We start from the raw sequence: 24,019 nt of genomic DNA on the forward strand, positions 1-24,019 counted from the left end.
ATATATATATATATATATATATGAATTTTGAAGAAAATGTTGTATAATAAAATATATAATATTTGTATAATATTGAAGAGAAGCTAGTTTTAAAGGTGATGTGTCATTTTGTCTTTTGAAACATTGTATATTTTAATGTTTGAAACATTGTATATTAAAATTATTTCATTCCATTTTATTAGTTTTAATCAATTTTAAATAAAAAAATGTTTTACTTTTTCCTTTATATTACTTATTTATGTTCTTAAGTATTTAAATGGCCTTTTTATTTTTTTTTTTATTTCTCTATCCTATTTAAACCAATGTAAAGCACTTTGAATTACCATTGAGAATTAAATATATAATACATGATATATGAAAAACTTGCCATGCCTTGCCTGTTCATCTGTCTGTCTGACAGTATCACAATTTGTGTACAGTTCTGTACTGGACATTGTTTGGTATTGTATCTTGTACTATACAGTATAGTGTACATCATTTTATATGATACTTTATGGTGTGTGTAATAATTTATAAAAATTATAACACCATCTTTGTTTCCACTCATTAAACATAGTTTCTGTCATTTCTACTCCACTTTATGAATTTTCAGTTTCATCTGGATTTTCTTGATCAGTAATTACATTCAAAGGGGTCTAAATGGTATAACTATTTTACTTTAAAAAAAGTAAAGCAATTACATTTTTAACATTTTCAGTTTTAGCCAACTGAAATGTTTTACAATGTATATTGTATGATCTTACACATAATATTAAACAGTAAAAAAAAATCTTATTACCTCGGTTTTAGACCCCAATTCTCTGATTTAAGTATCTATCTAGGAATACTAATGTCCATAATCTAAGTCTATTTGAACACCACTAGCAGACTAAATGACAGACCAGCGGCAGTAGTAAAGCCATCCAAACCGTAGACAAGCGTAACCTATAGAACACACATAAAACTGGCAGCAAAACAAAATCATTGCCCTAAAAATGCCAATAGGGGACAACGATGCTGGATAGATCTGTGTTCTGTGTATCTGTAATTAATGAACACTGCTGCTTTTACAGAATTGCTTGCGTAGGCTTAAGAGACAGAGAATCCAACAGACATAGATCAGGAGATAAGCGGCGGGCCCCGTCTTCAATCACGCAGCACTGAGGTGCTTCATCTCAGCTCAGCGTCACAGTAAATGAGGGCCAAGGGGCTGCTAACGGCTCCTCGGGGAAGATCAGAACAGAGCCCTTGAGAGGACTGATGGCCATTCTAGGACTACATCCAGAAACAGGAGATGTGTACTTGGGTAGTTGACAAATAATGTGGGCATGAACCTTTTTTCAACATGCTAAGTTAAAGTATATATGTGACCCTGGACCACAAAACCAGTCTTAAGTGGCTGGGGTATATTTGTAGCAATAGCCAAAAATACATGGTATGGGTCAAAATTATTGATTTTTTTTTTATGCCAAAAATCATTAGGATATGAATTAAAGATCCTGTTCCATAAAGATATTTTGTAAATTTCCTACTGTAAATATATTAAACTTAATTTTTGATTAGTATAGTAATATGCATTGCTAAGAACTTCATTTGGACAACTTTAAAGGCGATTTTCTCAATATTTAGATTTTTTTGCACCCTCAGATTCCAGATATTCAAATAGTTGTATCTCGGTCAATTATTGTCCTATCCTAACAAACCATACATCAATGGAAAGCTTATTTATTCAGCTTATTCAGATGACCCTTATGACTGGTTTTGTGGTCCAGGGTCACATATAGCTGTGGTAGCTTTTGTCACCCGTGGTAAAAATAACCATTTTAATCACCTTTTTGCCTTCATTATTTCACTTGCCCTGCAGCAGGACAAATACATTTGAAAAATTACAAATATTCCATGTTGACTCAGTGAATATTAAAACATAAAATTACATGAATTACCTAAAAATCGATAATTTCCTATTATCAATGTTTAAAAACAGCTGTGCTCCTTAATATTTATGTAGTGATACATTTTTTCAGGATTCTTGAATGAATAAAAAGTTTAAAAGGACAGCATTTATTTGAAACAGAAATCTTGATAAATGTAAGAAATGTCTTTTCTGTCATTTTTGAGCAACTGAATGCATCCCTGCTGAATGAAAATATTTATTTAATAAAAAAAAAAGTCTTGCTAACCCCAAAATAATGGCTAAAATTACTGGATAGTATTTTTTATATATCTATGATATATCTTGGCCTTTTAGAAGCTGAGAACGATATTATGCTTCGATTTTTATGTTTATAATATTTTGCACTATTAAATATTGTGTACTACAAGTGGTAAACAAGATTTTATAAAGCTGCTCACCATGCATAATAATATTTAAAACGTTAAATCCTTAACAAATAAGGTTAATTATATTGGTGATTTTATTTTTTATTTATTTTTTTTTTTTTTGGTAATTCATGAAAGCATATATGAAAATAAAATTTAATCAAATGTCAATCTTGTTTAATTGTATTTCTTTGCACATTAAAACTATTGGTATATTGTCCATATTTATTAAATATATTGATCAAAACACAATCCGATAGTTTTATGCTTATAAGAAACATCTAAAAACCAGCAAACACAGAACAAATCACATGCCTCACCCTTTGACTCGACCAGTACTGTGTGTCAATGTGTGATTGTCTTCATTGGAAAAAACAGGAAAACCGGCTGGAGAGAAGACATAAAAGATAAACATTAATATGGCAAATATAATTCACTGATTCATTGTTATTCGTTTATTCATTTTAATAAAGATGGGATGTTTGAACACCTTGTGGTCTCCCATGCAGATGTTGGAGCCCAGTGTGTTATAAACAACACCACTCTCACCCTCCTGCCTCTGCAGACAACCAACAATAAATCAACTGGTTATTCATTTAATCACTTGGATTTGTAAAAAGTAAGAAAATATTTAGTTACGGTGTAACAAAACTTAATTAAGATCACATTAACAGTAATAAATGTAAACTCACCCGGTGGATGATGTCTCTGGCGCTGTGGGACATTAGGATGCGGTCGCACCATGCTGGGCATCGCGTGTTCATGTACTGTGTAGGTTTAGTGTAGTCTTCACTGTATGGATAACTGAAAACATTGAAACAAGATACGCGCAACATGAACATCACACTGTTTTGGACTGACAATTACAATACATCATTTAAAGTCCCCATGAAATCAAAATTAAAGTTTTTTGGGTGTTAGTATCAATATGTTAGTCTTAAGGTTATCTATAAGGCAGTGTGCTCCAAAACAGTGACAAAATTCGCATTTAGAAGATATAAGCATTCAAAGCTTGCAGTTCGTCACTTCCGCCAAAACGGCTCACGGCTCTTTTTTGACGTCACATCGTACTTCAGCTTCTCATCAAACTTTCTGTCCAATCAAATGCTCTCTAGAATCCGAAGCGCCCGCCCCCTACACTATAAAATAGACGCTGAAGCCGCGGCTGAAATCGGTCACTTGTCCACAGAATTAGTATTTTCTGTACAGTGACTGGCACGTAGTGCACTATATAGGGGACAGGGAACGATTCAAACAGTGTAAATATGCTTTCCATTGAGGAAAAAAAGAAGTCTGGTTTGGCGCTGTGTCACGCTAACCACCACACCGCACACACACTCTGCTCCGGTCCAGAGACACGATAGCACGGAGCGGATCACATGCGCGAGTCGGCGCAGACCACAAAATGTATCGGAGCTATTTGAATTCTACACAGAATGCTATATTTTATAGCAATATGGATGAGATTGTGGCTGGCATACCCTGTCAAATGCAGCTTTACGGAGCTCAACGGCTCTGAACGGCTCTAGCCCAAGCTGTGATATAAACGAACGCTATTGGCTATTTTAAAAAGGGGCGGGGCTGCTTGATATGTCCCGCCCTGTCTTCCTGTTTCAGTTAAAATGACGGCAACACAGAGTAACGCTGCGTGTTTCTAAGCATTTCAGGGGACCTTTAAAGACATTTGACTTCTGTTATCTGACACACTGCTTCAAACGTTTGGGGTTGGTAAGATTTTTTTAATGTTTCTGAAAGTCTCTTGTAATTTGATCCAAAAAATACAGTAAAAAAAATAACAGATAAATCTAATTATTTAAAATAACTTTTCTATTTGAATATATTTTAAAATAGAATTAATTCCTGTGATATAAAGCTGAATTCAGCATCATTACTCCAATCTTCAGGGTCACATGATCCTTCAGAAATCATGCTAATATGCTGATTTGATGCTTTCTTATTATCATCAATGTTGAAAACAGTTGTGCTGCTTAATATTTTTGTGGAAACTGTGATACATTTTTTTTAGGATTAGTTAATGTTGTTTAAAACGATACATTTTGGTCTTGCAGAAAGTTTATGCCTTTCAGAAGCTAAGAACAATATTATGCTTTGATGAATATTTAGCACTAATGAATATTGTGCACTTTATGTTGTCAAGTGTTGTAACAAGACTTCTTCAAGCTGCTCACCTGGGAGGAAAGTGGATCTCCTCCTCTGTGATGACGTCGAGGAATGCCGAGATCTCCTCATCGTACTTCAGCAGCTGAAAGACAGAAAAATACATAAGCACAGACCCATTTTTATTGATATACTATTTTGATTATAATCTGTGAAATTCTAGTCAAAGTTCAGACCTCTTTTCCGTTGTTTTCTCTGAACACGGCCTGGTGCAAGTAAGCAAATAACTTGGTCTCTATGTGAAGGAGGACCTAGTGATGGAGTGGTTAAAAAAAGGACAGGAAGAAAGAATGAGGTAAAGGAAGAGAACGGAATAAAACAAGAGTAAAGAAAAAATAAACACAGGAAAGACAGAGGTCAAAAGAGAAGGACGGGGGTTAATGCAGGGGATAAAAAACTAGCAAAGAACGGAGAGTAACTCCAACTTTGCTGGCACAAAAAAAATGAAGCGCACGTCTGCAGGAGTGATCTAAATGCAAGCTCGCATTTTCTGGACTGGCAAGAAGTCAATATCAACCCTCCAAAAACCATAAATCTGGCTGGACAGTGTACTGGATATGTCTGAGCGCACACAAAAAGAAAATATTAATCATCTACTGGACGCAAAGTCAGAGCCTTTAAGATCTATGTTTGCAAAGTCTTAGTAAAGCAAGTGTGACAGTCGATTTGCTGGTGGCTCTGTAAGAACTTAAAAAAAAAAAAAATTGAAAAACAATTAACTGTCAATTTTTAAATGGTAAAAATAATAAATATTAATAATGGTCACAATCACAAAAGATATCACAAAAAGGCTCTTATGTTCATCAAGGCTGCATTTATTTGATCAGAAACGATAATATTGTGAAATATTATTACATTTTAAAATAAGTTTTTTTATTTGAATATATTTTAATTATGTAATTTATTCCTGTCATGCAAAGCTGCCATTACTCAAGTCTTACTCCTATTGATTAATTAATCAACATATCATATTATGGATTTACTTATTTATTTATTTATTTTAAACTGCTTTGAAAATAGATAATCACCTTATGGTCATTGTCCTTCTCTTCACAAATTATTTTTTCTACCTCGTTGCTGCAGTCTTTTTTTACCGTCTGGATATCAGCCGACATGGAGAGGTTCTGTACACAAAGAAATACACATATGAATCCTTATATAATTTGTGTGTGTATGTGTTCAGTGGTTATGTATGACATATATCAGTCAGATCTACCTGTACTAGACTGAGTGTGTCAAGGCGGAAGTTGAAATCCCCAAACAGAAAGAAGGGGAGAGGACTGTAGCTGCTATCTGATATCCTGCAAGACATTAGCAAGAGTTTGAAACAAGACCACCAACCACGTCACATTCAATGTCTTTTCTGCTGAAAGACGACATGACACAGCATTTAACTGTGATGTATTTCTGTGTGTAAGATAATATTCAGCTGGAATTAATTTTAGCCAGGACTCAATCCTATTCAGGCTTTGATTTGGTCATGATGAGTGAACTATGATATTATAGCGTAATATTATTTTTCTCCACCATTGTGACCTTGGTTTAAAGGAACAGTTCACCCAACAATTAAAATTTGCTCTGCCTCAGGCCATCCAAGATGCAGATAAGTTTGTTCTTTATGGGAACAGATTTGGAGAAATGTAGCATTACATCACTTGCTCACCAGTGGATCCTCTGCAGTGAATGGGTGCCGTCAGAATGAGAGTCCAAACAGCTGATAAAAACACAACAATAATCCACACCACTCCAGTGAAGTGAAAACTGTGTGTTTGTAATAAATTCATTATTAATCTGTTTTTAACTTCAAATAATGCCGGCTAAAATACGAGTACTCTATCTATAAATATTGTTTTCTCCAGTGAAAAAGTCGTCTCGTTTGAATCAGGTGAGAAATATACACACATCAAGCATTGTTTACAAGCCGAAACAGTTCTAAACAAATATGTTGGTGGATTTTAATTTGAAAGGACAACAGGGGACGGACTTTTTCACTGGATGAAGTGTTATTTTGAATTATGGACTTTATGTATTTTTGCCAGAAGCGACAGTTTAAACTTAAAGGGGTCATATGATGCGATTTCAATTTTTCCTTTCTCTTTGGAGTGTTACAAGCTCTTGGTGCATAAAGAAGATCTGTAAACTTGCAAAGACTAAAGTCTCAAATCCAAAGAGATATTCTTTATTAAAGTTAAGAGTCAGCCACGCCCTCCTAAAACGGCTCGTTCTAACACGCCCCCACGTCTACAAAAGGCGGGGCATAGAGGAGAAACAATAATGTACAGTATGTGGAAAATAATGTGTTTTTTTAACTTTAAACCGCATAAACACATTTCATTACACCAAATACACCAAATAATGTTCTTTTTAGCAGCATCATATGACCCCTTTAAAACTTCTTAATGTTAAGATTTGATTCTTACAAAAATGCTGTTTTTCGCTCCACAAGACATTAACTGATGGACTGGAGTGGTGTGGATTACTTGTGGATTATTGTGTATGTTTTATCAGCTGTTTGGACTCTCATTCTGACGGCACCCATTCACTGCAGAGGACCTATTGGTGAGTGATGCAGTGCTACATTTCTCCTAAAAATCTGTTCCAATAATAAAAAAAAAAACTCATCTACATCTTGTATGGACTGAGGGTGAGTAAATTTTCAGCAAATTTTCATTTTTGTTTTTTAGAATTTTTCTGCATTAATGAACATGCACTAATGAATAGTATTTAATTGTAATTTCATGTTGTCTTTGCATTCACTGTCATTTTTATTGCTTGAATTAATTTACACAAACTCATGTGAATAATTCAAGTGAATAATTCAGAAGCACAAACCTGTTGATGACGTATCTGAGCGCTTTCTTGCGGTTTGCCGAATACACTGACGGACTAGAGTTGCAGGCTATGAGGTTGGAGGCGTCGTGAAACAGGTGAACGTTCACCAGGTCTAAACCCCTGTACACACACAGATAAACACAAGACATATTATTTAATTGGGGGAGGGGGTGTCTATCAATCCTGTCAGTCTCTGTGACTGATGTGGGGCATTAGCTGATAGGATGGAGTTCACAGGCTCCATTCATTTATCACTCAGTCTTCAGGTTCCTGTCTTCAGTCCTTCAGGTCCTCTATTTATACTGCTGCCACATGTCTGCAATTAATGCACTTATGATGACACACTATTCCACTAACACAGCCTGTTTGCTTCAAGCTGAGGCCAAAAAACACATACACGATAGACTGTAAAGAAAATTATGAGGGACATCTCGAAAGGTGAAGAAGTGTGTGTGCAAACATACTGGTTGTGAATGAGCCATCGTGTCCTCATGTAGCCTTTTCTGGACCACTTGAACTGTAATTAAATGCACATACATATGCATATTAAAATTAAGGATGCATTCATATAATTTTAGAGACCAGAGAATACCAGTGCTTTTTTTTTGGAATTGCAAATAACTGTATTTTAGTCAATGTAATTTTCAAGTATAGTACAGAGGAACTCCTTTGTTCTGCTTACTGTGTTTCTTTGTGTTTCAAGGTTTATGCAACAAATGCTGTATGTACTGTACTGGAGAATTTAAGCAATACAAGTAAGAGTAAAATAAACTGGTGCATCCCTAAAAATGTAGTCAAAACAGAAGTGTGTGATACATGAGACTCTTAAGTGAATAAGAATTCACAACAATAGTTTAAAAGATAAAAACTACCACTACACACACACACAGTAATACAATACTTACATCAGGCCAAAAGTTCTTAGGGAATTTCTCTTTTTCCATGGAAGCCACTCCTTCCAGCGAACCCACGTACTTATTATGGCCTGAGACGGCTTTAAACTCGTTCACTACAAGGAGGAGGAATAAACAAACAAGACATATTGTAAGAAAAACATGCAAATGTAAAATCAATATACTAATGTTGGAGTTGTCGCGTGGCTGTAAGCTGTAAGCGCAGGATCTATGAGACACTGATTTGATAGGGCACCAAATTCATTGGTCCACTGATCTTAATGGCTCTTCTATTAGTCCTCTTCGTGAGAGCTTATTCATGAGATGCTGTGACTAGAACAGATGAAGCCTACTGAAAAAAGCTCTTGAGGTTAAATCCTGTTCTATCAGAGACTCTAACCAAATGAGTCGAAGGAGAACATTTATTTGTGTGGTGTTGGGTGGAAATTTATCTCTCTGCTAATGGCAGTGAATGTGTTGTTTTTCGACCTGTGAGATTATGTGTGAATTTCACTGAAATTCATAACTTTATTACAAATCTAATTATTAAATTTAAATTTATTAAATGTAAATTATTAAATTTAATAATTTACATGTTAAATCCTTGGACCATTTAACCCACTTCACTACAGAATTCCCTGGAAATAAAGGACTAAATATTTCTATCCGATTCATCTAACAAACATTTTATTTAACTTTTACATCAATACTAATACTGTAATATATAGTAATAAATCATTCTGAGAACCAATACTGTTTCTCAAAGTCTATAAATTCACCTAACTTTTGAACTTTTGAATTCTCATTACTGTAAAGTATGCAATGTTTTTACTTCACATTATTCATTTACATTACTTTCAATGGTGTTTCTCAGCAGTTTTTCATGACTGTAATTCTGTCATTTTCTGTTAGTTAATACAAAGTATAAATTAATGGCAGTACTAAAGTACTTTAATGATGTATAGATACTTTACAATTTAGATAATATGCCATAATTTTTCATGTTAAAATGCTAAAAAATTATATTTTTCGGATGTGCTTAATTGTCAAGAAAATATTGTCACAATGCAAAAATATTAATGGTCCTAAAAATAAGCTTATTTTTGTAAAGAAAAATTTAATTTCTTATTACACAGCTCTCAGTGTACAAATACTTCTGAATAAATCTCAGCTCATCCAGGTAACAATGCATGACCAGCTGACCACTCTATTACTGTTTTATTTTATATATCTTTGGACTATTTCATGCTTATTTATTTATTTGCTAAATAGCCATGTAATAAGAAGGATGATGCACATTCAGCTTGACATTTTGCAAAATAAACAAATCCCTTACACATTTGTATCTTCTGATTTTGCAATACTTCAACCATAATACCTTATATTAGTAAAAAAATAAAAAATAAAAAATAAATAATAATAATAATAAATAAATATATATATATATATATATATATACATAAAATAATAATAATAAAAAATACAAATAAAAAAAACTTACCATTGAAGTCATATTGTTGGATATTTTTCAGTGACTTGTGGATGAAATACATGCTTCCCAAAGCCTAAAATCAAATAAATCAATCAGTCAAACAAACAATCATGCATGATTTCATGTGATCTTCTGATTGAAGCTCTAATAACGTCCTGATTGGATACTGGGCTAATGACCTGACAGCTTAAAGTCATGCACAAGCAGGGGTTCACGGAGATCCCGATGTCTGAAGAGCTGCTTTGATTTTGGATGATACTGATGATGTGCATACATCATAATCTTTAAACCCTGACTTTCAAGACACTGTTACAGTCACTACCTTTCTGAAATCTCCCATCATAGACTCCCAACATAGTTTTGGTACCTAAACAACACCCAGATATGCCCATGCGATACTCACAAACCTCACGCACACACTTCCTGCGTCTTTTCTGCCAGCGCGCTGAATGGATTTAATGTACTAGCTGCTTGCTCCAGTGAGCGCACATCAATCCAGCCCCGCAGAGATCAATACGGACAGAAAATTAAAACAATCACACGGGTTTAACACGGAGCCCTGATGTTGGCCCAACAGAAGCCCCATGCATGGCAGAGAAAAATGACATGAAGCACGCCACACCATAAACACATACACACATTTATGATTTCTTCAAAATATCCATCTCAGGAGAAAGATATAAATGTTGTCAGAGAAATTATGTTTTTTTGATATGACAGTTCTTTCTATATGACCAGTCTTGAGAGACTGGACATTACAGCAGGCACATGCACTACTCAAGTGCAACAGCACTGGCGGGACATGGAGACGGGGAATGGGACTGGACTGGGAAATGACTGGATTTCAACTTGTTTTGAACAAGGGGTCAAAGTTTGGCTGGTTAGCATTTTATATAATGATACATGATTTTATTATCATTAATATATTATATTTATTTTTTTTATCATTTTTTAAATCATTTAAAATTTTAATTATATTATAATAGATGTTTTGTCAGTGACACTTTTAAGTTTTTGAAGGACTTTTAAAAACATAAAATGGACTAATGGGGTGAGTAAGATATCTAGATTAAAGTTTTTAACTTCAAGTTTTTATTTATTTATTTTTTCTATTTCGTATAAATGCTGTTTTTTAACTGTTTTCAATGATAATAATAAGAAATGCTTCTTGAGCAGCAAATCAGCATATTAAAATGATTTCTGAAAGATCATGAAAACTGGAGTAATGATGCTGAAAATTTAGCTTTGATCACAGGAATAAATTACATTTTAAATTATATTCAGATAGAAAAATTCAAAAACACTCAATTTTTTTAATCAAATAATGTTTTTCAAACATGAAAAAATCTTACCAACCCCAAACTTTAGAACAGTAATGTATATTTTTGTCAGCCTATAAGTGAAGATGACAGACTTCAAATTGCAAACTTCCAGATTTAGATTCTTCCACACTTTGAGGCTAAAGAAATAAAAGCCAATATATTGCAGTAAAGTATCATTAAATGCTGTTGACAAGGATCTACTGTACTTGAAATAACACTGGGGCATGGGAAAAAATGAGTCTCTTTGATCGCCAAAACAAATAACTGTGTGATGGCATAAAATAATCTAATCTTGCTAAAATTTTTTGAAACTTTTTATAATGAAGGTCCTCACTGCAGTGCATGAACTCACACACACACACTCTAACATACACACACAGCCATCGGTTGTGATAACACCCACCTTCATTCTCATTTGTCTCACATCATCTGTATTGATTTGTAATTAGTTTTCTCAGGGTTGTGAATCATCGCTTGACTGGGAAGAGAGTGTGTGTGTGTGAATGCAGAGAGCGTCTGGCACACTCATTGTACAAATGGTGTTTAGATAAAAAAATCACTTTTAAGTCAATACATTTTTATTAAACGCTGCACTGGCCTGATTGATGAAGATAGGTGTGTGCTGATCTCTATTTTAGTGTGTGTATGTGTGTGTGGGCACATTGAAGCTCATGTGAAGGGCCAAATTTGGTTTGACAAAGATGATTTGTGTGTGGCATTTCAATATTTTTACATGCATTTATAATTTGGTAACAAAAACTGAAGAAGGTTTGGCAAAGGGTCCACGTAAAGAAAAACTCACTAACCCTCCTGCATCAACAAAACAAATACACACTCACTCACTCACACACACGTAGACCTTCAGTTTATTTATCATGTTCAGATGAGAGGGGCCTAATCAATAGTTTTAATCTGGAGTTAAACGTATTGACTCGGTCCGCTGCCTGGCCACTCCTGCACATTAACCCAGTCCATCAAGGTACAGACCTAACACATAGCGTACAAACACACACAGAGCACCTCTCACCTGGGTGGGCTGAGGGTTAATACCCTGCCAAACACCAGCAACTTCTCTCTTTTTACAGATTTTACTAAGTTACTTTGAGAAATAAAAGGGGTGCCCCAGGGCTCTGTCTTTGGTCCGTCACTTTTGTTAGACAGCAGCTGACTAAGAATTGACTTACTCAAGAGGTCTTTGTATTTTTGTTTAGAAACGATGTCTAACTTTTTAGAGAGTTTTTTTTTTTTTTCAGAATTCTAACATTTTCTGTTTGCAGGTTTAAATTAGATTCTGAATCCTCATTTTCAATACAGTCTTTCCCAGACTTTTAGACCCCAGTGTATATTTTATTTTGCATGACTTAATATTTTAAAATCTATTGTAGCACTTTGACCAGTTCAAATCAACACAAGAGTGGTGAAATTATAAGTATGATTTGTTCATGTACTGGACTGATGCTGTTCTAGTCATCTCAATGATTTGATCACAGCAACTAACAGCTCACTGGGGGGGAACAATTATACGTTCTAAAACAAATATAACTGCGGTCTGTTCCTCACTATTGGATGGCTTCAGAAGACTTGCAATATAGTGTACAACTTGTATAAAACACTATTATTGTGCTTTTTTTTTTTTTTGACCTTGAAAGACCCTGTCCTCATTCACTTTTGCAAAAAGTTTTTATTTTAGGTGGATGGCCTATGCCTTTAACTCTGAAGCACTGCTGTGATTATACACAAGAATAGCACTTCAATAACAGGAAGGTGAGTGAGATGGGTATTGGCAGAACTTAAAATGGTTATATAGCTCCACCTAGTGGACATACAAACCAACCACAACTCTGGTAACGCAAGATCAACACATTAAGAGATTCCACGATGGTTAAGATGTGATTCCTTTGAACTAAATCACTAAGGAACCAAGTGAAATCATCTTGTCAGATACTGCAACAGCCATATCACTCACCGTGAAACTGTCAACAGCCTTGAAATGACTGTCTACATATACACAGACTCTGTCGAAGTCGGCCATCTCAGAGCTGGACTCTATGGACCTATAACAATGATAAAAAACAATATAATTCTTGCATATATATTAAAATAAAAACAATAAATACTGTAATTTTTAGCATTCTGTTTAATACATAGCTGTCATCCCAAAAAATACTGAAAATATCGTAGTACTATCACATTATTTGGACATTTTTGGACATGTGACATTGCAGTACCATGATATTCTTTGAAAAAACTCAAAGAGTACATGTAAATATGTAAATACCATGGTATACAAACATGGTAATCAGTGGTTTGCTACTATCTGATACTGACACTGTACAGTATGATGGCACTGCTACAGTACTTTTAATACGGTTACTAGTTTGTAGTCCAGAATTTGCCATATTCTCACCTGAAAAAGTTCTCTGCGTGGCCCATGTTCACCATATAGTCCTTTCCACCAACTTCCTGAAAGTGCAGGGCGATGAATCGTGGCTTATACATGTGCACCGTCTAAGGAGATATGATTTACATAAGACATGCAATTCATTATTCTCCAGTGTGTTTATCCACTGTTGCACATCTAAACTCATTAAAGGATCACATCCTGAGAATCATATAAGAACACTGATTTCAAATAAAAAACCTACTGTAATTAACAGAACTTAACTTCATCATTTATTAAAAACTGAGCAGCAAAACTGTTCCATTCCAAACTTTCACTTCCAATTTTTTTACCTCAGAAGAATGAATCAACACATGAACTTCCACATTTACAATGATGTCAATGATGCCTATTCTGTCTTCAGAAACTTGTCCTGAGAAGGGAGCAGGATAGATAATATCACTCCTAACCCCAGAAGGTCTTACTATTAGAGTACTGTGGGTATATGGTCAACACTGTGTTGTTCATGTCAGTCTGATCGTTTTCCCAAAACATTTCAGTGTGGATTACTTTTGTCACAGCTTATCAAAAAGTCTGTTATTTAAAGATAGAGCAGCACAAAAATAAGACTCATATGTAAAACCATAAGCACAGACAACTTAAAGGTACATCACCAAAAACAATGACCCATTTAGAACTACATTTTGTTATAAAAAAAAAAAACTTGCCTAAAGCTGCAATCACAATAGTGATATTTCAGCTAAATATCGCAGACAAAAAATTGTCCTTTGTTAATAGTGTAGCAATGAAGCACAACTCACACAGAAGTCACTTTCAAACTAAGCAGCTTTTAGTGCAGCAAATTCATGTGAACAACTTGAAGATGAGTGATGAGGGAACTTTTTTGCCCTCACATGAAACTCCTGAACGCATGGAATCCTATAGAAATTCACCCATTTCACCCATGAAATTGCAGGTTTGCAAAAAGTCTGAAACTGTTTATGGTTCAGTTGGATTCATTCGGAAAGTTCACTCACGCACTGGATCGTTTGCAGTGGTTAACACCAAAATAGTAACAGGACACTTTAGAAGACAAGAAACAAAAAGAGCACTGGATGAGGTGGATATGTACCTACAATCTATTGTAGAAAACAAAACTTGCAAATGTCTTCTATTGACAAAGCAGTTCTTTATTGCATGTGCAGCTTGTGAATGACTCTGTACTGCAGGTAAAGATGATTTATATACATTTATATCCACAACAGTATTTAAAAATAAATAAATAAAAAAAGAGTATCAAAATATGGGCACACTTTTTTGTTTGGGGGCCTGTGCCTCAGTATTGATGAAACGCCCCCTGGACAATGTATTTTGACATTTTATTTTAACAAAAGTTACAGTGTCATGCCCATTTAGATCTAGCTGGATTTCAAATACTATTAACTGAGATGGCAATTAAATGTAAAAGAGGCAACAGAGATCGTGTACACATTACACCTAGCAGGAAAATCATCAAATCTGTGATTTAACTTCCTGGTGCTCACAACATGACAACAGCAGATAACATACCATGATTTTATGGTGCACAAAAGACAGGTTGTATAAATGAGACAAATACCTTTAGGTTTACAGTGTCCATTTAGCAGAGTAAAGTTCACTCTGCAAAGGTGTGTTGTGTGTGTGTTTATAGCAGGTTTGAACAGATGGAGAGCTCTGACAATGTCTGTGTGACTATTAGAACAGTATTTAAAAAAAACAGCTTGGGTTTAGCTTTTCTACTACGCTACATTGAGCAGCATCAAATGTGTGTTTGAATGAAGGACACGTGAAAGGCAACAAACTCACCGTGAAGAACTCTCGCAGCCAGTCTCCTTCAATCTCACCCACCTGAGGACAATAACCAGATTTCCCTGTTAGGCAACTTTTATAATACTAACAATATGGTCAGATTAACCTCCACTGTGAGCTTTAAAGTGCAGTGCAGATTAGATTTACTGGATAAAGGATTTCTGCAGCACATTCAGTAACTGAGAGATTATGTCTGAGTGCTTTCAATTGTGACATTACAGGCAATTTTGCCACAGAAGTCTTTATCAAACCATTTATAGTCATTTAAAGGCAAGTGCTTCCATCATGATTACTTCCATCTTAAATTGATAAAACGTTCTTTATAAAATAAACTAGCAGTAATAGTTATATAGCATAGATTGTACATTAGAGGTGTGTTTTGCACTTTGCACATTTAGTTTGTATTTCACAGTTGAAATTTAAATGACAATAAAACAATTTAGCAGCTGTGTATGTGATATTCATCAAGACGAGTCGGTGAAAGTACAGTACATCCATTCTACTTTTATCCTATTGCCAAACTACACAAGAAAAAAAATGTCCTGCAGAGTTTAGCTCCAACTTGCCTCAACACAACTGCCTTTAAGTTTCTAGTATGCCTAGTAAGAGCTTGATTAGCTGGTTCAGGTGTGTTTAATTGGGGTTGGAGCTAAACTCTTCAGGACACCGGCCCTCCAGGACCGAGTTTGGGCAGCCCTGGTCTACTCAATATAGTATCAAATATAATATTACTAAGATGATCGTATATATGCAGTCAACATATGCTGCTGACAGAACAGATGTCTAACTCCATCCAAAAACTCAATAAATGAGGCTATTGTGTGTTTGAAAGGATACACAATGGTACAAAAGAAAAACATCAGCAGAATGCATGAATAATATATAAAGAACTGAAAGCAAAAACCATTTAAAAGTGAGTGTGAGTGTGTACGTGTGAACTGGGGAAAATATTGATCAAATGTTTGTTGAACAGTTGTCTGAAGCACTGGCTTTGAGAAGCAGGTTTCAAACAGTCATAGCACGGTCATGCCACGTCTGATACATATCAATCTATGAAAAGTAAACCTAAACAATCTTCAGTAAACAAGCTACAGGTAAGTCCAAAATGCAGCTGCTAGAGTCCTTACCAGGTCAAGAAAATATGATCATATTACCCCAATTTTACAGTCTCTGCACTGGTTACCTATTAAGTTCCGTATCAATTACCAAATATTACTACTTACTTATAAGGCCCTGAGTACCTAACTAGTCTTCTATCACACTACAATCCTTCACGCTCCCTAAGGTCGCAAAACTCTGGACTTTTGGTAGTACCTAGGATAGCAAAGTCCACTAAAGGAGGTAGAGCTTTTTCACATTTGGCTCCCAAACTCTGGAATAGCCTTACTGATAACGTTCGGGGTTCAGACACACTCTCTCTGTTTAAATCTAAATTAAAAACACATTTCTTTAGCCAAGCATTCACATAATGTATCTCATAATAACCTTGTATTCCAGCCATATCTGATCAAATGCACAAGTTGGTTTGAACACATTACCATTCTTTGCTTGGTTTGAACACATTATCATTCTTTGCCTGGTTTGAATAGCAGCCACGCAAATTTTTCTCTATTTGCTTCTCTGTTTGTGCCACGGGATGGGCATCGCGAGGTAACTGGGAATTACACAACTTCACTCTGGATCCAGCCCTTACAAAGATCTGAGATGACCGAATGCCTGAGAAGAGAAGAATGCCAACCCCCTTCGAGGACCTCAGATGACGCCAACCCTGAACCAACACACAAAACTATCAAATTTTATATGTTTGGTTGCAATGTAATGTAGAAACTTTCATCTTCTGTGAAGCTGCTTTGCAACGATTTGTATTGTGAAAAGCACTATACAAATAAATGTGAATTGAATTGAAACATAAACCTAAAACCATTAATCCTAAACATAAAGAAGCTCAATGAAATGTACAGTGGGGAAAACAGTGCAAAAAAAAAAATCAATTTTTTTGAAACAGTATCATAAATAATATGTTGCAGGCTCAATTTTAAGACAATAACTGAGCAAGTAATTGCAAAATGGAAGAGATTGGCCTGATTTATAGGCTGAAATTTTAACATATTGCCCTGGCTGAGATTTCTTAAACAAACAGATCAATTTTTTAATAGAGCCACAGTATTACACTTAAACAATTGAAATCACTTTTCATTGAAATTGAATGGTTTTGGGATAGGAGAAAGTATTTTAACATTAAAAATTACACACTTCAGCTTTACACTGATAATAATTCATTACGATTTTAACCATTTTATTGTATTAATTCAAAGTGTGGTCTATTTCAAATTAATTACTATATAATGTCTTTCAACTGAAGAATTTAGAGAAATCATTTTTTATAAAGACATTAAAAAGGGTGTTTCTTGGTCAGACTGAGATTAAAACTGGACCAAACTTTCTGCTGATAGTCAAAAGTCTGATTATGCAAGAATACTTTGAGGGAGTCTCCAGTGAATGAAGCACTGCATACGTGTATATTTGCATCTGAAGATCTGTGTCCTGCCGCTGCAGGTCATGCATAGCCGAAATGCCTAGACAATGAGTAGACAAAAGGAATTAAGATTGACCTGACAAAGTTAGCAAGCATGTAGCTCTAAAATGTGATATGGGTTCAGGAAAGAGCTTAGATATTTCAGTTAACAGGGTGGAGAATAGATTCTATGATATATTTCAGATGTGTGATATCTTTTACAGCTATTTCAAGCAGCCCCTTGGGAAAAGGAAGTACACTTTAGAATACTTTTAAAAAGAGCATTTAATATGGAAATAATATAATTTAAAATAATATACAGTACTTAAGTGCAAACTGAATGTAATCTTTTCAGACATGCAATTAAATTAATGTTAATTGCAATTTAAAAAATGTATTATCTGGATTTATTTTGTTGAAATTTATATTAAATGCAACTAAACTTAAACTTGCTCATTTAACCCACTTAAGTAGGACTTAAGCACATCTTTATATGTAATTCTATTGTCTTTTAAATATGGTACTGCCGAATACTAACAAGCATTTATGGTAAACTAAAATATACTTTAATGTCATTTCTACTGAAACTTGTTTGTCATGTATTAAAGTATATTTGTAATTACACATTTATAATGATGAACTTGCAATTAGTACATTTAAAATAAATTGACTTTAAATGTAATATTGAATAACAGACTACAGTTAAAATAATAAAGTGCTTTACATGTATATTTGTCAACACATCAAAATAAGAGTACTTATTTAAAGCATGAGAAAAAATATTAAAACAATCATTTAAAATGCACAATAAAGTAAAACTTTTATTTTAACATTATTACAAAGGGCACTTTTTAAAGTGCACTTAAGTGTGTTAAGAAACATAGTTTAACATGTTTTCTTAAAAATATACTATTGAGATTTGAAGTGCACTACAAGTGCACATTCAAAACCACTAAGCAGACTTATTTTTAACAAGGGCCCCAAATGGATTTTTTTGTGCTGAATTTTGGGTAAAAATCTATAAAAAACTGCAGATTCATAAATAATGAAGGTCATAAATAATTTAGACTGACAATTCAAAGGATAAGTATAGCATGTAGAAAATAAAATAAACAGTTAAAAAAAAAATCAGCCACAGAATGACTAAATGTTGCACAACATATTCAAAGATATCTCTATCCACTTCCTAATAATACTGGTTGCTAAAACAGTTTTATCAGTGTCACAGATGTGTGCCCCTGTGGTCTGCTATACTACAACCACAAGTGTGAAATTTACTTCACTCCTCCTGTCAACTCAACACAGAGCAGTAATGTAAAGGACAGGACTTCATCTGAGAACTGTGACAGAGCACAGACCACTGCCGGTCTGTGTGCAGGCTGACTGAAACTTACTGCTATGCTCTGTTTCTTTTGATTTTGTGTCTCTTTCATGCAATGACCACTTAAAAGAGTGCAAACACTGACCACTCCCTTCCACAGCCTGTCAAGCATGCAGTGAAACCAATCAAGAGAACTGCACATTGATTTGTAGTGAATGTGACAGGGCCTAGAACAGAATTGCATCTGTTACTTTGATCTTATAAAGACCTTTTATGGACTGTCGCTCATATGCCTTCTATCTTTGTGTTCTTAGTTCCACTGAATTTGAAGGGTGGGGAGGCCAATGGAAACTTCCTTCATCTCATCTCTCAAGAGGATTTCCCAAAATTTGCAATGCATCATTTCCTGTTGCCAGTTCCAGCCCGTGCTAACATTCGACTTAAAATAGTACAGAAGAACTAAGTTCATTGACTTAGCGTGCTTTTAAATGGCAGGTAAACACTGCAGTGTCTTACAGGGGACACTGTCAGAGGGACAAGACATTTTTTAACCAGCTCTGATGAAGTATTGACAAAGAGTTCATCAGATACGCTTGCACCTGAGTATGCGGTTATTCCGTCACAAGCTGTATGATTTGATCAAACATGCATGCAATATCAAAAACAATCAGTCTTTGCCGAAACACTCATTGCATTACAAAAACGTGTTGACAAGAGTCTTTAGCCTGAACCACACTTCACGCAAGAATGTGAAAACAGAATTGTTGTAATTCAAGTTGTCATAAATGTATTGTCTTTTACTTGTTTGGCAATATTCTCATGATCTGCCGTGACAGTGCAAGCAAATACAAGAATATAATTTATGCAAATAAGCTATAGTGTACTTTAAGTGCCCTATGAATTGCAGTCATACATTTTCTTGACCAAATGTGATAACTTCATAGTTATGAGATCTGATATGCATTGGAACAACCAACAGGCTATTTTTGTGTGAACTTTAAAATAAAGCATCAAGAGATGTTGGGATTATAAAAAAATTTAAAATTAGAATTTATATTCTGCATAAACAAAATCACACTCATTTTAACATGAAGGGTTTTTTATTTTGTACCGTGGCATTATCATTTTACTCTAATGCATAAAAAAATCATTATTTATTATTTAAATATTTTGAAATAATATATTACAAAATTACATTGTAAAGTACGATTTTAAGTATACATCATGACAATATTTGCTGTACAAAATGTCATTTATGCTGAAAAAAAACCCCAGTGTCCATTGTCATGAAACTCCATTTTTTTATATATTTTTGTAAAAATATATATTTTTTTTATTTTGTCTTTGGGGTGAATCACCAGGCCTCAGTGGATCATAGAAATCATTAGCATCAATCGTCTCTACTTAGGCTCACTATGCTTTTAGGAAACGCAGTGCCTGACATTTCAACTTTTTCAGTGAGATTCACCCCAAATGTTATCACCTCATTAAACATGAATCATAACTAAACACACTAAACTCAAGGACCTTGAACAATTTGACAGGGCTGGTAAACCCTTCTTGCGGATAAGAAAAATGTAACCATTTTTGGAAGTCTGCTACAACATTTATACCGACCTATTCAAAAAAGAAGCGAGGAAGGGTTGAAGTCCTTTGGGAAAAGATATCCATCTGTTTACAGTCACAATGGACTGTGACATGTGCTTTTTCTCAGCCAAACATGGCCAGAGGAAACTGGGTACGCGGCCAAATTTCCACTTGTAGCTTCAGTCCTCCATATGCACAATGAAGCCAGTGCTCTAACAAATACGTCTAAACCACAACTCTGAAAAGTCTGGACTGAACATGCACAACATGAGGAAAAATTAACTGATTTTTATTTTCTGAATAAAATGTGAGGGGTGTTTGCTTTTGGGGAAAAACAAAAACAAACAAACAATGCTATGCTGTTGTATGAGATTGCCTTGCATTCAGGCAATGCTTGTGCTTCCTGTTTTATCGTCCAGACGTCCAATCATTTAGAAATGTAGCACAAATTCTCACTTCATCAAGCTTCATGATTTGACACGGCATCAAACTTTAGCGCAAGCATCGGACAAACTATTAAGTTAAAAACTTGATGAAGAAACTGAGCTAAAAGTTATATACAATCTAAAAGTCTCAAACTGTTGCGTGACATACTATTTAAAAAATAACAATCATCCTCCTACTGTGGATGGTTTTCCCAGTATATCACAGTCACCTGGTGCTAGCATTAAACTTACAGTCTCTATAACCATTGTTTTTTCACCAAAATGTTCACTGTCCATTTAAATTAAAATTTTGTGTGTGTGTGTGTTTTAAAAGGTATCATGGTTCCCTAAAGGTCAACTGCACTCTAAAAATGCTGGGTTAAATACAACCTAGCGCTGGGTAGAATATGGACAAACCCAGCGACTGGGTTGTTTCCAACCAACAGTTGGGTTAAATGTTTAACCCAACCTTCTGGGCATTAACCCAACCGCTGGGTCAAAACAACCCAATCGCTGGGTTTGTCCATATTTAACCCAGCATTATTTAAGCAGTAAATCAATAGAGACTAGTATGAACTAACGCTGACTAGCTTCATTAGAGTCAGCAGTCACTATTGGAATATGGACTCGAATGAAACTAGTCAGCGTTAGTTCATACTAGTCTCTATTGAATCTAGTACTTAAATAATCACCTGTATACCACTAGAATAAGAACTAGTACATAATAAATAAGTAGTGAAACTGTAAAAGATATTAGTAATTAAAAAAATATACTGGAAACATAAAAATGGGTAGGTCTAGTGGTTTTAAAGAATGAATGAACAGCTTGACATAAACTGCTAGTTTTAGTATAATTTTTTTAGTATAACAATTTGATTGTTTGATTTATTTTTAAGTTTTAGTAATTTTGTTGTGTTGTTGCCATTTTTATAGTATATATGTTTATTTAGTTTTTATTCATTTTTATTTCAGGTTTAGTTATTTTAGTAGGCCTACATCACAATTTTGTTTTAATTTTAGTACACTCACAATTTAAACCAAACGAAAATGAGAAATGCTGCCTTGGCAACTAGTTTAAAATACAAGTTTCAGATTTTTTTTATGTTTTATTATATTTTAGGTAAACATAAATATTTTTGATGGTTTTAGTTTTAGTAACTATGAGAACCCTACTGCCAACATTACTATTACTATTCACAAGCACGTGCATTTGTTTTGTTTTTTTCTCGTAAGTATGGACTAACATTCTTATTCAAGATGTCCATAACGAACATGTTTTTGATGGTTTTAGTTTCAGTTACTAAAAACCCTGCTGCCAACATTCACAAGCACATGTGTTTTGGTTTTTCTCTTCAGTATAGACCAGGGGTAGGCAAGTTCGGTCCTAGAGAGCCGCAGTCCTGCAGAGTTCAGCTCCAACCCTGAAAAAAAAACTCACCTGCCTATAGCCTTAGTAATCCTGAAGACATTGATTAGCTTGTTCAGGTGTGTTTGATTAGGGTTGGAGCTGAACTCTGCAGGACTGTGGCTCTCTAGGACCGAACTTGCCTACCCCTGGTATAGACTAACATTCTCCTGTCTTATTTTAATTATCCATAACTGCAGGGCAGAGTGTTTAGTGGCACCCTATATAGTGCTGCAGCAGCTCAACTCCCCAGTTTCGCGGCAGCGCTTTGAACAATCTCACAACTGGCTGTCAGTTTCCTGTTTTATTTGAATACACACACAGGCCGGCGGCGCGGTGTGTGATAGGTCGACAGACCTGTGGGGAGGTGCTGTCAGACAGCACACGGTGAATGGGAGAGGATATCACTCTAGACTGGGGACTCGTGCGCGAGAAAGGCCCAGTGGAGCGAAGAAAACCTGAAGTGTGCTTCACTGCAGCACCTCCAGTGTGGAGGAACGGCACGGGGACGTCCAGCTCTATCACGGCCGAGAGAGACGCGTCGGGGCCGCTTTCGCAGGACACGTTCTCGCGTTCAAAACCAGCGAGACGCCGCGTAACGGAACGGAGACGCGTTTTAAAAGTTTAACTTCTTTCAACTCGATACAGCGTCTTAAAAACGAGACGCACAAAACTGAAAAATCAACGGCGTCAGTCCAGCGCGTTTACATTAAAATAATACTTCTAATAATAAAACAGCGCAGAATTACGCAAGAAGGCGTTCCTTGTGAACGGCATCTACTATACAACAACGGCTGAGCTACAAAATAATACAGGCTGAAATGTACAGACTGAAATAATTAAACGCGCTTCTCGGTGCCGTTTAAAGCGTCAGCTATTCAGGAGGGTGTTTTGGCCTACCCACATTCATGTCACGACTATTTTTAAGAAATACCTAAGAAATACAGGTAGCGTTGAGCAGCAGGTTAACTAGCCGACTGCGTTCAGTTGCAAAAGAAGCGGTTGTGAAATAACGAAAGCCAAAATAATTCCCTGCGTTATTCATTTACGCTGCGCATATTCCAGCTGGAAAATAATAAGGGATTGAAACAGAGGCGACTTACATTGTCAAACAGTGATCCAACGTTTGCAGTCACTAGTAAGACGTCCGTGTGCATCTCCATGATTAGAAGCGATCGAGAAAAGTCTAATCTGCCGAAGGAAATCCCACTCGCAGCTCTTTGGTGGAAGGATAACAATTGGTTTACAGATAAGATTAGAAAAGTCTAGCTATCTCGCCCTGAAGACAGAGCCCACGAGAGCGACGCTCGCATCTCCAGTCCTGCTGTCATGAGGAAAGAGCTCCACGGTCTTCAGTTGCTCTGCGGAGAACACGGAGGGATTCCTGTCTGCATGGTAATTGGACTAGGTTTTTAAGCTGAATTAACCCAGCTTCGAAGCATCTGTAGCCTCGGAGTTCCTGCCGTGCCAGACTAAACCAAACTAGTTGCGCTCTCAATGTTATGTTACATGTGAAGCTCCGC

General features: G+C 35.4%; 1 protein-coding gene across 1 annotated transcript in view; it reads right to left on the minus strand.

The window, feature by feature from the left end:
* Positions 1 to 24,019, minus strand: part of LOC107702838 (type I inositol 1,4,5-trisphosphate 5-phosphatase-like) — a 27,756-nt gene extending 3,737 nt beyond the window's left edge. Inside the window, exons 1-15 of the mRNA XM_016505259.1 lie at positions 23,600 to 24,019; positions 15,241 to 15,282; positions 13,423 to 13,523; positions 12,982 to 13,069; positions 9,703 to 9,766; positions 8,214 to 8,317; positions 7,773 to 7,825; positions 7,309 to 7,428; positions 5,693 to 5,777; positions 5,505 to 5,600; positions 4,653 to 4,727; positions 4,488 to 4,561; positions 2,991 to 3,102; positions 2,789 to 2,857; positions 2,619 to 2,685 (exon numbers count right to left, since the gene is read on the minus strand). Coding sequence (XP_016360745.1) covers positions 2,644 to 2,685; positions 2,789 to 2,857; positions 2,991 to 3,102; positions 4,488 to 4,561; positions 4,653 to 4,727; positions 5,505 to 5,600; positions 5,693 to 5,777; positions 7,309 to 7,428; positions 7,773 to 7,825; positions 8,214 to 8,317; positions 9,703 to 9,766; positions 12,982 to 13,069; positions 13,423 to 13,523; positions 15,241 to 15,282; positions 23,600 to 23,659 — 1,185 coding nt within the window. The 5' untranslated portion in view covers positions 23,660 to 24,019 and the 3' untranslated portion in view covers positions 2,619 to 2,643. The remainder of the gene's footprint in view (positions 1 to 2,618; positions 2,686 to 2,788; positions 2,858 to 2,990; positions 3,103 to 4,487; positions 4,562 to 4,652; positions 4,728 to 5,504; positions 5,601 to 5,692; positions 5,778 to 7,308; positions 7,429 to 7,772; positions 7,826 to 8,213; positions 8,318 to 9,702; positions 9,767 to 12,981; positions 13,070 to 13,422; positions 13,524 to 15,240; positions 15,283 to 23,599) is intronic.

This window comes from Sinocyclocheilus anshuiensis, unplaced genomic scaffold, assembly GCF_001515605.1.
Source record: "Sinocyclocheilus anshuiensis isolate Anshui unplaced genomic scaffold, SAMN03320099.WGS_v1.1 scaffold366, whole genome shotgun sequence".
Lineage (NCBI taxonomy): Eukaryota > Metazoa > Chordata > Actinopteri > Cypriniformes > Cyprinidae > Sinocyclocheilus > Sinocyclocheilus anshuiensis.